Genomic DNA, 13,184 nt, shown 5'->3' on the forward strand with positions numbered 1-13,184 from the left:
ACTTTCCTGTTACATAAGTGCAAAAACTGACCACTGCTCACCTCTCCATTGCTCCCACCCACTCCAAGCCACTGTACCTCAGGCCCCTGTGACTGCATCTGCCTGCTGCTTCTGCCCTTGGTCCCCCTCAGTCTACTCTCAACACAGCAGCTGGGATGATTCCATTAAAATGTAAGTCAGATTAAGACACAGAAAAACAAACTTATGGTTACATAAGGGGGGGCAGGGGAGGGATACATTAGGAGTTTAAAATTAGCAGATACAAATTAATATATGTAAAATAGATAAACAAGGCCCTACTGTATAGCACAGGGAACTATATTCAATATCCTTTAATAAACTGTAACAGAAAAGAACATGAAAAAGATTATACACCTATATCTGAATCACTTTGCTATACACCAGAAACTAACACAACATTGTAAATCAATTATACTTCAATTAAAAAAAAAATGTAAAGTCAGATTACGTCACTCCCCTGCTCAAAATCCTGCAACACTTCTCCTTTCACTGAGTAAAAACCAGACATTGAACAGTTGCAAGAGGTGTGGGCATAGCTCAATAGCAGAGCGTGTGCTAGCATGCATGAGGTCCTGGGTTCAATGCCCAGTACCTCCATTAAAAAAAAAAGTCTCAAGATCCACCTCCACCTCCACCTGTCCCCCTCGCGGCTGGTCCCCCACCCCAGCCCCACCTCTCCCAGACTCCCTCCTTGCTTACTGTGTTCCAGCCACATGGCTGCCTGTCAGGTTCCCAAACCTGCCCAGCACCCTGCTACCTGGGGAATCTCTGTTCCTTCGCCTGGAATGCTTTGCCTCTGTGTGGCTCATTCTAACGCCAGCTCCTAACTCCTGTCTCAGTGAGGCCCTCCCTGGCCAGGCTACATAAAATTCACACAGCCCCTCCTGGCATTTTCTAAGCCCCTTGCTGCTTTCTGTTTCTCCTTAACACCATCTAGCGCCCCATTTACTTTTATTTTTCTATTGTTTACTGCCCCTCTGCCAGAACGTCAGCTCCCTGAGGGCAGGCACCTTTATTCTGTGCCCTGCCTGAACCCCAGCACCTACACAAGAGCCTAACACGTAGCAGCCATTTGACAAATATTTGCTGAATAAACAAATTAAAGTTACCATCAAACCTGTCTTATAATGAGGATTTCATGCTTTAAAATACAGTTCTCTTAATGTTAGAATGCTTTTACCGCACACAGAGACCATTTTTACTGCTTACCTGACGGACTCTCTCCTTCGCTGACCTCATTAAGTGCGTGATAGCTCTGTTGTGATGTAGCCTCAACGAGCTAAACTCATCACTGCAGGTGAAGGACGACAGCAGCCCCATTTTGATGAAGGTCTGACAAAGTACTGTGAAAAGAAGACGCAAAGTGATTATTAGAAAGGCCATCAATAAAATGGCAATTTTCAAGAATAAACTGTCACTAATAGCCTAAGAAGAAAACCTCTATAAGAAAAAAGTTACGTTTATGCACACATGACAACTTAGGGACTGATTCTCTAAAAGAGAAGGAATGACAAGGATGCTCATTGATCAGCACTACATACGTAACCTTTTTTTTTTTAATTCCTTTATTATGATATGATTCCTGTACAGTAAACTACACATATTTGACGTCTGTTGGGTTTTTTTTGGGGGGGATTTGGTTCATTTGTTTTGTTTGATTTTCTTTTTAAAGGAGGTACTTGGGATTGAACCTAGAACCTCGTGCACGCTAAGCACAGCTGTGCCACTGAGCTATACCCACCCCCCAGTAAACTACACATATTTGAAATGAACAATTTGATGAGTTTTGATAGACGTATACACCACATCTGTAACTTCTTATCTGACGTTCTAGTCATTTGGTTCGTTAGTTCCCAAGATCACTTCATGATGGGGGCTGGCCACCAGAAAAGACCAAGACATGATTAGAAGTTTAGAACTTTCCGCTCCACCTCCCACCCTCCAGGGAGGGCAGAAGGGTTGGATTTTCAGTTAATAATCAATCATGCCAACGTGATGAAGCTGCCATAAAAAATCCCTAAAGTACACGGCCGGTGAACACACCCAGGAGGGTGGTGCATCCGAACTCTTATGGGGACAGAAGGTCCAGCACTCTGGACCCTCAGGACCTCACCCTATGTGCCTCTCCATCTGGCATTTCCTCTGTATCCTTTATCATGCCCTTAATTACATAATAAATTGGGAAGCATAAGTAAGTGCCTCCCTGAGTACTGCGAGCTGTTACAGCAAATTACCAAACCTGAGGATGGGGTAATAGAAACCCCCAATTTGTAGCCAAATCAGACACAAGGTGGGGGAAAACTGAGAACCCTAGGGACCTATGGCTTGCAACTGGCATCTGAAATGAGGACAGTCTTGTGGGACTGGGCCCTTAGCCTGTGGGATCTGACACTAACTCCAGGCAGACAATGCCAGAAGTGAATTAGAAGACACCTAGCTGGTGTCAGGAGAACGGGTCAGGGTGGGAGGAAACCCCACACACTAGGCACCAGAAGTATTCAGTGTGTCGAGGAAAACAGTTTCCTGTACAGTTTCAGGGCTCTGGTCAAGATCAGGTTTGGAATAAGTATCTGTGATGTTCATTTACCTGCTCACCAAATAAACCATAACAGATCTTCAAAAATTATATGAATTATCACATTATATATAAAAAAGAACTACTTTTTATTTGCTAAAATACATACAATTTGATGGCGCTTCATCTTTTGGGGTCTCCAGCAGTTATATTCATAAGGAATTACACAAAAACATAAATTTAATGAAACGTACTACTGATGCTCATTTCAAATTCTGATAAACCAGCTGCTTCGCAGACGCACAGCATTAAACAATACAGTATCTTTACACGTTTTAGTTAGCAAGATTAATTTACTCTTACTAACATTTAAACACCTGTCTTGAATGAAGCGGGCTGGGTTCGTGCACGTGGCTCAAGTGCTCCAGCAGAGAGACAAGCAGTAGTTGGTTTGCGACCGCGAAAGGGAACGTGGGCTGCTGTCCGGGTCCTTTCAGCACCTGGAGTTCTGCGGGAACATCAGACTCTGAAAAGGAAAAAAGGAAAAACAATTAAGGAGCGGTAAACGCAGCTCAGAGTGACAAAACAGCGTATCCTAGTTAAGGAAGCATACACTAAGTCTAAGGAAATTAAAAACAAAACAACAGTTAGGCTGAGTGGGGCTAATTAAGACAGACTTTCTGGAACTAAGTTTTGAGTTGAATTCTGGAAGTTCCAACTCAAATCAGGGGGAAGCAAGGAAGTGCTGGTAATGATGATGTTTGCAAAGGCAGAAATAACAAATGAAAAATAAAGCTTTAAGCAAATAAGCAAGGAGGCGAGAATAGGATGGCGTCCTTCCTTCGAGAGGAAGCCTTGGCCAGGTGTAAAGAAAGCAGTCTGGCGGAGGAGAAACGGAGAGGGAGGAAGGATGGAACCTTTACTCTGAGCATGTGCTGCGTGTGTAGGGACCAGGAGTTTCACATGTACAATCCCGCTTAATCCTCACAAAACAACCTGTGTGTCTCTGCTACGGCAAAAGTGTTACCATTCCCATTTTACAGATACGGACACTGATCTCATTGAGAGGCTAAGGAACAAGCAATTAGGCAGATCAGACTGACTTCCAAGCCCTTCCTCCTTCCACTGAACAAGACCCAGGAGACAGTCGAATTGGCAATTAAAGCTGAAGGTCCTAAGTTCTCACGCACCGTTTATTTAAAACATGTTTTTACAGGCCAATAACACAATGGAGGAAGAATGTTCGTGGAGACTGTTCTGGAAACATGCGATAGGTAGCCTGGAAGGGGGCATCCAACAGCCAACGAGAAGTCAGGAGGAGCCTAGTAAAAGAGGTAAGTGACAGAAACGTGGAGGAAAGAACAGGTCCTGGAGATACCAAAAAAGAAATGGACTGGTCAGGATTTGAAAGACTAGAAATGGGAGGAAGGAGGGGTTAGTGAGAGTGAAAACTGGTAAGAGGGGCTGCTGGAGGAAAGATGAAACTCTCAAGAGCAACTGGACCCACTCAACTGGAAATGCCCTGCAGAAGCAGGACCTACATCTTCTAAAATCTCCCCATTCCAAATGTTCTATTCCTTTCTCCTCTATTAACTTAAAGGTCCTGGAAGAGCCAAGGTTCTCAAATCCAGATTTCATATACAAATTCCCTCTCTGACCTGCACGTGGCCCAAAAGGGACCTGCATGTACAGATGTACTATTTATTTTAAATGAATACTTACTATCTGATTATGGGGAAGAAAAAGAATGGAAAATGTGGCCATGAAAAAACTTCTCTATGTAAAGATATCTTTAAGTATAAATCACAACATCAGATACAGTGCATATACCTGTGCTAATAGACAAGAAAAAAGAAAAGGCAATAAAATTTATACAGAGCTCTTATTAGCTAACAAGAAAATAAGGCACAATTAAAACTCAAATATGTTTAACAAAACTAGTCAGTAATGACATACGTATTAAAATAACTACAGTACCACTGTTTGCCATCAGAGTCTGGAATCCTTGGTATTTTTTCTGGCACAGAAAACTAGACATTTTCAAACACAAGGGGGTAAGTGTTTGCAATCTTTGGCAAAACACTGTAGAATTTCAAATGCGTAAATCTTTACCCAGCAATTCTACTTTTAGAAACATATTCCAAGGAAATAATTAAAGCACCATAAATATGTAAGTACAAGGTGTTCAGGATAACACTCTAAAGTACTGAAAATCTGTATAATAAGTTATATACATATAATAAAATACTATGCAGCTGTAAGAAATGATGGTGTCTAGAAGGATAATCAAAAACAGCCCATCGCCAAGTCAAAAAAGGAGGCCATAAATAGTAATACTAATAAAGGTGAGGTGAGAGAGTTTCATACAAACCAACGTGATCTTTCTGGACATGATTTTAGCAAAATGTATCAAAGAAAACCTTTTTTAAGTATTTCCTTGACCCGACAAATCCTACTTCTGTGGCTCTAAAGAAATAATCAGATATTAACAAAGATTTACAGAGATGCCAAACTTACTATATTTCTAATGGTTAGAAAAAGACATTTATTTTCCAAGAAAACAGCAAAGACTAAACAAATGATAGTACAGAATGTGATGGCCTTAAAATAATGTTCTTAAAGGCTAATTTATCACAAGAAAAGGCTAACAAAACTTCACACTTAAAAAGCAAAGCATAAAATGTTTATTATTCTATTACGATCACGATTTTAAAACATATTTCTTTTAGAACTATAGAAATCTACACACACAAAAAGAAAGGAAAGAACAAAACAGACAAAAATCTCTGCTCCCTGTGTTTTCAATGATACATGGAAAGACGCTGTAAAAAGAGTGAAATTACAGTGAACATGCTGTTTTATAATCTGCCGGTTTGATCCACAGTATCTAGGCATTTACCCAGCTTACAGCAGCTCTTAGGAAGTATTTGCAAATGAATACACCAAATTATTAGCAATGAGTTCTCCTCTGGGATGTGGGTAAAGGGCAGTTTCCTCTATTTTTCTCTTACTCTTTTAAATTTTGTGAATGATTTCTCTAAATTTTTATCTTATTTGGACAAAATCAGACAAGTCTTTAATCCATTCATGATAACTTTCTTTGACAAACAGTTTTAAAAGTACATTTCATCAAAAAAAGTTGTCTCTAGCTAAGCCAAAATGTAACATTTGTAAATGTAAATTACAAACAGTAATCTCTGGGTGATGAAATTATAGTTTTTAAATTTTTCTTTTCAGACTTTTCCACGTTTTCAACATATTCCACAACGTGGAAAGAAAAAATTAAGTACTTAACTGTTAACAGTGGTGAGATTTTTTAGGAGGGTTTTCTGCATCTATACACTGTTACGTTTTCCTATTTTCTACAATGAGAAAATCCTACTTTTTAACAAGAAAAAAAAATTAAAAGAATGGCTGCTCAGTGGAGTCGACTGAACCAATAAATCCAGAAAATGACAACTTTACGAAGACCAATGGACAGATAGCCAAATGCAGGAAGGAATAAAATTGAAAGGAAATGAAGATTGTCTGAAGCTGAAAAGCTTCCCATTTCACAGTTCTGATCAAAAGAAAAGGGAGAAGTGGCTAAAAGGAAAGGCAAGGTCAATTTCTCTCATGAAAGAGTCAGAAATAAGATCTAGACCCGAGCTGATTTAGAGTTCAAGAGTTCTGCCAAGCAGAAAGGTTGGAGATTAGCAGGAAAGGGATCACCTAATTCAGTCTCCTCGGAAGGTGGGATCCAAATGGTCCATTATTAAATTAAAGAACCTGGAGGACTAATCAGAGGTAGAAATTCTGCAACACTTGTGTCAGATAAAAGAAGGAAAACTAACGAGTCTGACAATGGGTTTACTGTCAGCCTTCCTTCTAAAGTATGCTGTTCCACAGGGAGGGAAAAGAATACAGAAACTTCAAAGGCTGCTGTTGGCTCTGGAAGAATCCTGACACTACAGTCTGCTGAAGGTCACAGTCCGTAGTTATATGCAGATTTTGAATTTTCTGAAAATACCATTAACTGGCAGGATGACCTCCTCACATGACACAACCTTCGAGAAATCATTATCCTTTCTCTTTTTATGTCTGAAAATGAAACTACATTTCTCACAGACCTTACTTTTCATACAACAAGATCAAGTATTGTCTAGACATTCTTGGGCTTCTTTGGAAGAAAAGGCAGTATGTAAACACAGCAGTATTATTAGTAAACTAAGGAGAAGGAAATTTTTAGAAGCTTATCTAAGATCACTCCCTTCAAGAATAATCTTCGGTTTGCAGAAAACCTTATCACAATGTCACAGAACAGACAGACTTGCCTGTTTGTAGCTGGGACTTCTATGCATGACACTTTACATATTACTGAGCTGCTATAATATAACAAGTGGGAAAATATTAGTCTGTCGATTAAAAACGATTTATCTTACAACTGTGTTCTGCTAATGGCCTACTTAAATTATCATCAGTCTGCTTTTGTTTCCCTTTAAGATCAAGAACTGTAGGTGAAAATCAAAGAATTTAAGGAATAAATTAAAACCTTTTCAACTCAGCTTGCACCTTTAAAACCACTGCAACGTGTTAATGTTTGTTTCATGCTTCAACTTACTATGTATTCTCTGTAATCATTCTATTCGACTTATCACACAGTAAAAACCTCCCTAAATTGATGTATTCATTTTTGATGGCACAATTTAATTTTAAAAATTGCCAAAAGAACTGGTTGCAACTAAAAAGCCTATTGCACTTTTATTAAACTACTGCATACTTTGAACTGGTTAGACTCAACGTTTTAAGTACCTCTTACTTTATGTTGAATAACTTAACTGACTTGGGCCGTATCTCCTAGTAACCAAAAGCCTCATGAAAAATTGGGCATTTTTTTTAACCGAAGATGATGTCCATCCTGCCTCATCACGAGAAGTCTTCAGCTACTGTATTAGTGAAGCAAAAGACAAGAGAGAAGCTACAAATTAAAACTCTTAACCCAAGCTCTTCAGCGAGCGCATAGGATCTAGTGGTTTACAAAACTCCAGCTCCACGCTAGACAAAACCAAGGAGTTTGAAAGCTGAAAAACAGCCTGAGGGTAGTCCTAGCAGGTCCGAAACCCCGAGTCCGCAGAGAAGAAACCACCAACAGAAATGTAAACGATCGAGCGGGCTGCAGACATTCGTTTCAATGCGGGTTAACCTTACCCAAACTGCCTGCCCGCCGCCCCGCACACTGCACCGCCGGGCCCCCGGTTCAAGCCCGGATCCAGCCGAACTTGCCCGGGTCCTGCGGCGAACCTCGCCCTACCTGCCCGCCAGGGAAGGAAGCTGGACGGGGGCGGGGGAGGGCCTCCGCGGCAGTCGGGTCCCTCACCATCATACTTGGGGTCCGAGCCCTCGGCCGGGAAGTCGATGGCAGGCGGCGCAGGCACAGCCCCCGCCCCGTCGCCCTCCGCCTCGCGCTCCCGGGCCCCGGAGATGCCCCCCAGCATAGCCGGCCGCGCACGGGCTGCACTACAGCCCGCCCACCCGCCCGCCGAGCGCCGCCGAGCGCAGCACACTCAGCGGGCGCCACCGGATCCGGAACTGGCCCTTGGCGAAGCGGAAGACCTGTCACGCCCTCTGCGCCGCTGTAGAGGGCGGGCCCTGCCGCAGGCCCCGCCCCGCCCCGTCCCGGTTCGGGGAGGGAGGATAGGCTGTCCTGGCGCCGGCGTCTCGCAGTACTGTCCGAAGAGTCCGCGCTCTCACATCTCACGCCGAGACGGTAGTGTAAGAACGGGGTGTCTGCAGGGACGCTAATCCAGATGTTTACTTTTTGCGGCTACGGCTACAACGGTGACTATTTGTCATTTGCCAAAAAAGAAACAAAAAAATCAAAAGCATCTGCAAGACTCGTCTCGAAGAGAACCGAACCTTGTTTCGGTGAGCTGGTAAACCCCAACAAAACGGGAAATGCCAATTAGATTCCAGAGTGAATCCAACCTAACAAAAATTCCACTGGTTTAGAGGCAACTTTCAATGGAAATGACTTAAAACCTGAGACTGCCTTTTCCAAGTGACCCCATGGTAACACTGGATCAACGGTGGTTTGAAGCCCTTGGCTTCAAAAATCCTTTCTTCGCCCTCTGGACAGGTCTCTGATGACTTGGTCACCAACACAATGCTGCTGGAAATAATTCTTAGATTGCAGATCAGATAATATAGTTGGAATAAAAAGCCTTTCAGATTTGGGGTCTCCACCCCAGTGCCATGTGTAAAAGTGGTACTAAGAAATTTTTTCTTGAGCATAGCTTCCATATAAAGTCCTACTGGATGTATTCAGCCTGATAGAAGTAATTAAGGACGTAGTTCTCCAAATAACTCCCAAAGATAAGGGGTGCCCCTTTCCATGCACTGCTGATGGGAAGAGCACAGCCTTTCTGGAGAGTGATTTATTTATATGTATCCACAGCTTTAAAAATGCAAATACTTTTGACTCATCTATTCCACTTTGAGGCATCCACTCTAAGGAACAGGTTAAGAATGAGCAAAAAGATTTAGCTTTAAAAAGGTAGTAATTACAACACTGTAATACCAAAAAATAAGACAATATAGTTGGTTAAACAAATTATGAGCATCGATACAAGGGCACAGTTTGCAACCTTTAAAAATGTTGGTATGCATTATCTGGTTCTCACCACTCTTCCACCACTGCTAGAATGGAGAAAAAGCAAACTCTCTCTGGTCAGAATACAATGAAGGCAACCTTTCTAAAAAATGACATACAACTTATAGTTTAAAGCTATTTAAAAATAGTCATGCCCTTCAAGCCATACATAGGAGCATATCCAAAGGAATAGAGTGGCAAAAAGAGATGAAACTGTAAGAATGTTTATCAAAGTGTAATTTTATAATAGAAAAGCCTCAAAATAAATCCAGATTCCAAACAGAAGAACAGTTAGGATACATCCATGCAATGAAACCTTATGCAGGCATTGCAAAAACTGAGAGACAAAAGAAAGGAGCATGTTCCTCTCTTGGCTTCCATGATATCACACAATTCTAGTTTTAATCCATTTTACTGGTTGTCCATCTCAGTATCCCTTTCTGGATCCTTCTTCTCCAGATGTATGATTCTGTAGGGCTCGTCATGTCGCTCCAAATTCTCTCAGGAGATAACCATATGCATTGCTATCACTTTACATACCATCTATGACCTGACAACTCCCAAATGTATCTCTGCAACACAGACTTGTTCTTTTGAATGGCTCAAAAGCATCTCAAATTTGTCTGAAAGGGAACTCTTTTTTTTAATTGAACTATAGTCAGTTCTGTGTCAATTTCTGGTATATAGCAGAATGTCCCAGTAACGCATATATATACATATATTTGTTTTCATATTCTTTTTCATTAAATATTACAAGATATTGAAAAAGTTCCTTGTGCTATCCAGAAGAAATTTGGTTTTTTAAATCTATTTTTATATATACTAGTTAACATTCACAAATCTCAAACTCCCAAATTTATCCCATCCCATCCCTTTTCCCCCAGTAACCATAAGATTGCTTACTGTATCTGCAAGTCTGTTTCTGTTTTGTAGATGAGTTCATTAGTGTCCTCTTTTTTCTTTCTTTTTTTCTTAATTCCATATATGAGTGATATCATATGGTATTTTTCTTTCTCTTTCTGGCTTACTTCACTTAGAATGATGATCTCCACGTCCATCCATGTTGCTGCAAATGACGTTATTTTATTCTTTTTTATCACTAAGTAGTATTCCATTGTATAAATATACCACATCTTTATCTAGTCATCTGTTGATGGACATTTAGGTTGATTCCACGTCTTGGCTATTGTAAACAGTGCTGCTATGAACATTGGGGTGCATGTATCTTGAAAGTGAACTTTTGATATTCCTCCTAAAACTTGTTTTCTGCTTTCTCCATCCATTTAAATCAGCACACAATCCACCCACTTATCCAAGCCTGAAACATGAGAGTCAACCTTTATTCCATATCTAGAGCATATTTAGGTTGCCTACAAATTAATAAAAATAAATAAATAGAAACATGATACATAGAAACATGCAAATAAAATATACAGGTAACTGAAAATGGAACCCCAGATGGCCAATAAACATAGGAAAAGATGCACAAATTTCACTAGTTAGAGGTAAATGTCAATTAAACAATGAAATATCATTTCAAATGATCATTTGCAAAATTGAAATTTTTGATACCAAATGTGGCTGAGGATGTGGAGAAAAAGAAACTATCATCCTTTGTTATAGAGCCATTGAGTGATATTGAGTGAAGCCCAATGGTGCATACTCAAATCCAGTAATTAATTTCCCTCTAGGTTCCCTTTGATACCCCTATCTGTGTTTAAGAATCTGTGTATACTTATTGTAACTTTGTAATAACAAATACAGATATGGCCTAATATTCATCAGTAGGAAAATAAACACATTATATGTGCAAACAAATATCGAACAGTTAAAATGAATCAACTACATCCACATGTCTTATCATAGACAATTAAAAACAGTGAAAAGTATAAGTTGCAAAAGCCCTTATATCTATTTATGTATAATATAATACGAAGAATGTTTATACTGAGAATTATATCAGCCCCATTCCCTTAAGCTGTTCCTTTCTGTTCCTTTTTTTTTTTTAATTCTCACCACACTCTTTCTTTTTTTAGGTTTATTTTTTTACTTTTTTAATAGAAGTAGTGGGAATTGAACCCATGACATCATGCATGCTAGGCATGTGCTCTACCAGTTGAGCTACAGCCTCCCCCACCCCTTCATGCTGTTCTAAGTGCTTCTGTGAACACTAACACATATAATCCTCAGAAAATTTACAAGCTAGACGCTGTAATTATGCCATTTTGTAGATGAGAGCATAGAGGCAAAGAAAGCTTTTCAAATGCCTTGCCCAAGGTCTCATAACTTATACTTGGTGCAGCTAGGATTTTTGTCATATGTCACCTTTCATTGTTATCTATATTTTTATAACAGTCTTAGCAAGATAACTTATATGCCATAAAATTCACTCTTTTATGATGTACAATTCAGTGGATTTTAGTGTATTCACAGAGTTGTGCAACCATCACCACTATCTGATTTTAGAACACTTTTATCACCCCCAAAAGAGATTCCTTGTGGGCTGGATTCCTTTTGGACACCTTTATATGTGCCCAAGGATACGTATATAAGGGTGTTTACTGCAACATTATAATAACTAATTTGGAAACGGCCTAATATCCATCAACAGGGAAATAAATAAACATATATGCAAACAAATATTATAGAGCTGTTAGAATGAATCAACGAGATTCAAGGCATTTAGTCAAATTAGTGCACTTCATGCAGTAGATAGAGAAAAAAATGCATGTGCGCTCACACACACACACACACACACACACACACACACACATCCCTCCAGTTTGGCTCTAAATTCAGCTTCATAAAGTATGTATGATGCCATGTACATAAAAATGTTTAACTATACAAAAAAAAGTATAATATTTTTGAACACATACATTTATAGTAAAAATACTGAAATATAGGATAGGAATGAATCTGATTTTAAAAGAGTAACTGCCTCTTGAGAGGTGGAAGGGAGAGTGGTATCAGAAAGTTAAAAATAGGAATTTAGACACAACATTGTAAACTGACTATAACTCAATTAAAAAAAATTAAAAGAAGGAACTCAACTCTATCTGAAAATGTTATCTCTCTTAAGTTTAAAAATAGGAATTTATCTGAATCTAGCAATGTTATTTCTTTAAGAGAAGCCATTCTCAAGCAAATATAGTTTAATGTCAGCAGTTGTTAAATTTGGATTTAGAAATGTCGGTGTTTACATTATTCTTTGTACCTTTTATGTACTTGAAGAATTTCGTATTTTTTATTCTTTTTCAAGAAAGCAAGTGTATAAGGAGAGTTCTCCAGAAGCAGAACCAATGGGATGGGTTTAGAGAGAGAAATTTATTTTAAGGAATTGATTCACATAATTACAGAGGCTGGCACACCTGAAATCTGCATGTTGGGCCAGCAAGCCCAGGGCAGAGCTGATGCTTCATCTCCCCCTCACTGAGCCCCCTGATGTGAAGCCATCACATCAATATCCTGATTTCAAAGTCAGGTCTCAATAAGAGGGCGAGAGATCAGGAACATCGGAGGATGTCCCCACTTGATCAGTCATCCTGTTACATAAATCATTACAGTGACCCAATAGAAGGTAAGTGCTATAAACCTTAATGGGATAAAATCAGTGGTATATCCATACATGTTTGGAAGTAATGAGATGGGAAGAGGTAGAAATTTCTCATCTATATAGTTAGAAGTTAGAAGGGGAGTTAGAAGATCCTGTCTCAACTGGATGGATCAATACATAGATTTTTAAGTATAAGGTAACTAATAAAATGTTTAGTATAGACTGTGTAAAAATGGGGGTTGTGTACGTTTTATCATCTTTCCTGAGTCCTTATTCATCTTATGTTAAGGAAACTGTACCGGTACAGCAGTGGGACCCAGTTGTCTCGTTTGTCTCTAATCCTACAATGTCTCTAATTCTTTTATTTTTATTACCTACAGCTCCAGCCACTTGTACGTATCAAGTAATGATCAGGGAGAGTGAGAGTTTGGGAGAGGGTACCACAGCCCAGTAGCTGGCCTTCA

The 13,184-nt window shown here is 39.7% G+C and overlaps 1 protein-coding gene across 4 annotated transcripts in view; it reads right to left on the bottom strand.

Moving 5' to 3' along the window:
- EIF2AK1 (eukaryotic translation initiation factor 2 alpha kinase 1) overlaps positions 1–8,051 on the bottom strand; it is a 26,217-nt gene extending 18,166 nt beyond the window's left edge. For 2 of the 4 annotated variants that reach the window (XM_031433299.2, XM_031433298.2), the window contains exons 1-3: positions 7,893–8,051; positions 2,904–3,062; positions 1,231–1,364 (exon numbers count right to left, since the gene is read on the bottom strand). In XM_031433299.2, the coding sequence (XP_031289159.1) occupies positions 1,231–1,364; positions 2,904–3,062; positions 7,893–8,010 (411 nt within the window). In that variant the 5' untranslated portion in view covers positions 8,011–8,051. Of the gene's footprint in view, positions 1–1,230; positions 1,365–2,903; positions 3,063–7,826 lie in introns of all 4 variants that reach the window. The other 2 variants (XM_031433297.2, XM_031433296.2) reach the window with 1 other exon arrangement.
- Between the last annotated feature and the right edge of the window lie 5,133 nt (positions 8,052–13,184).

The sequence above is a fragment of the Camelus dromedarius genome, chromosome 24 (genome assembly GCF_036321535.1).
Source record: "Camelus dromedarius isolate mCamDro1 chromosome 24, mCamDro1.pat, whole genome shotgun sequence".
NCBI lineage: Eukaryota > Metazoa > Chordata > Mammalia > Artiodactyla > Camelidae > Camelus > Camelus dromedarius.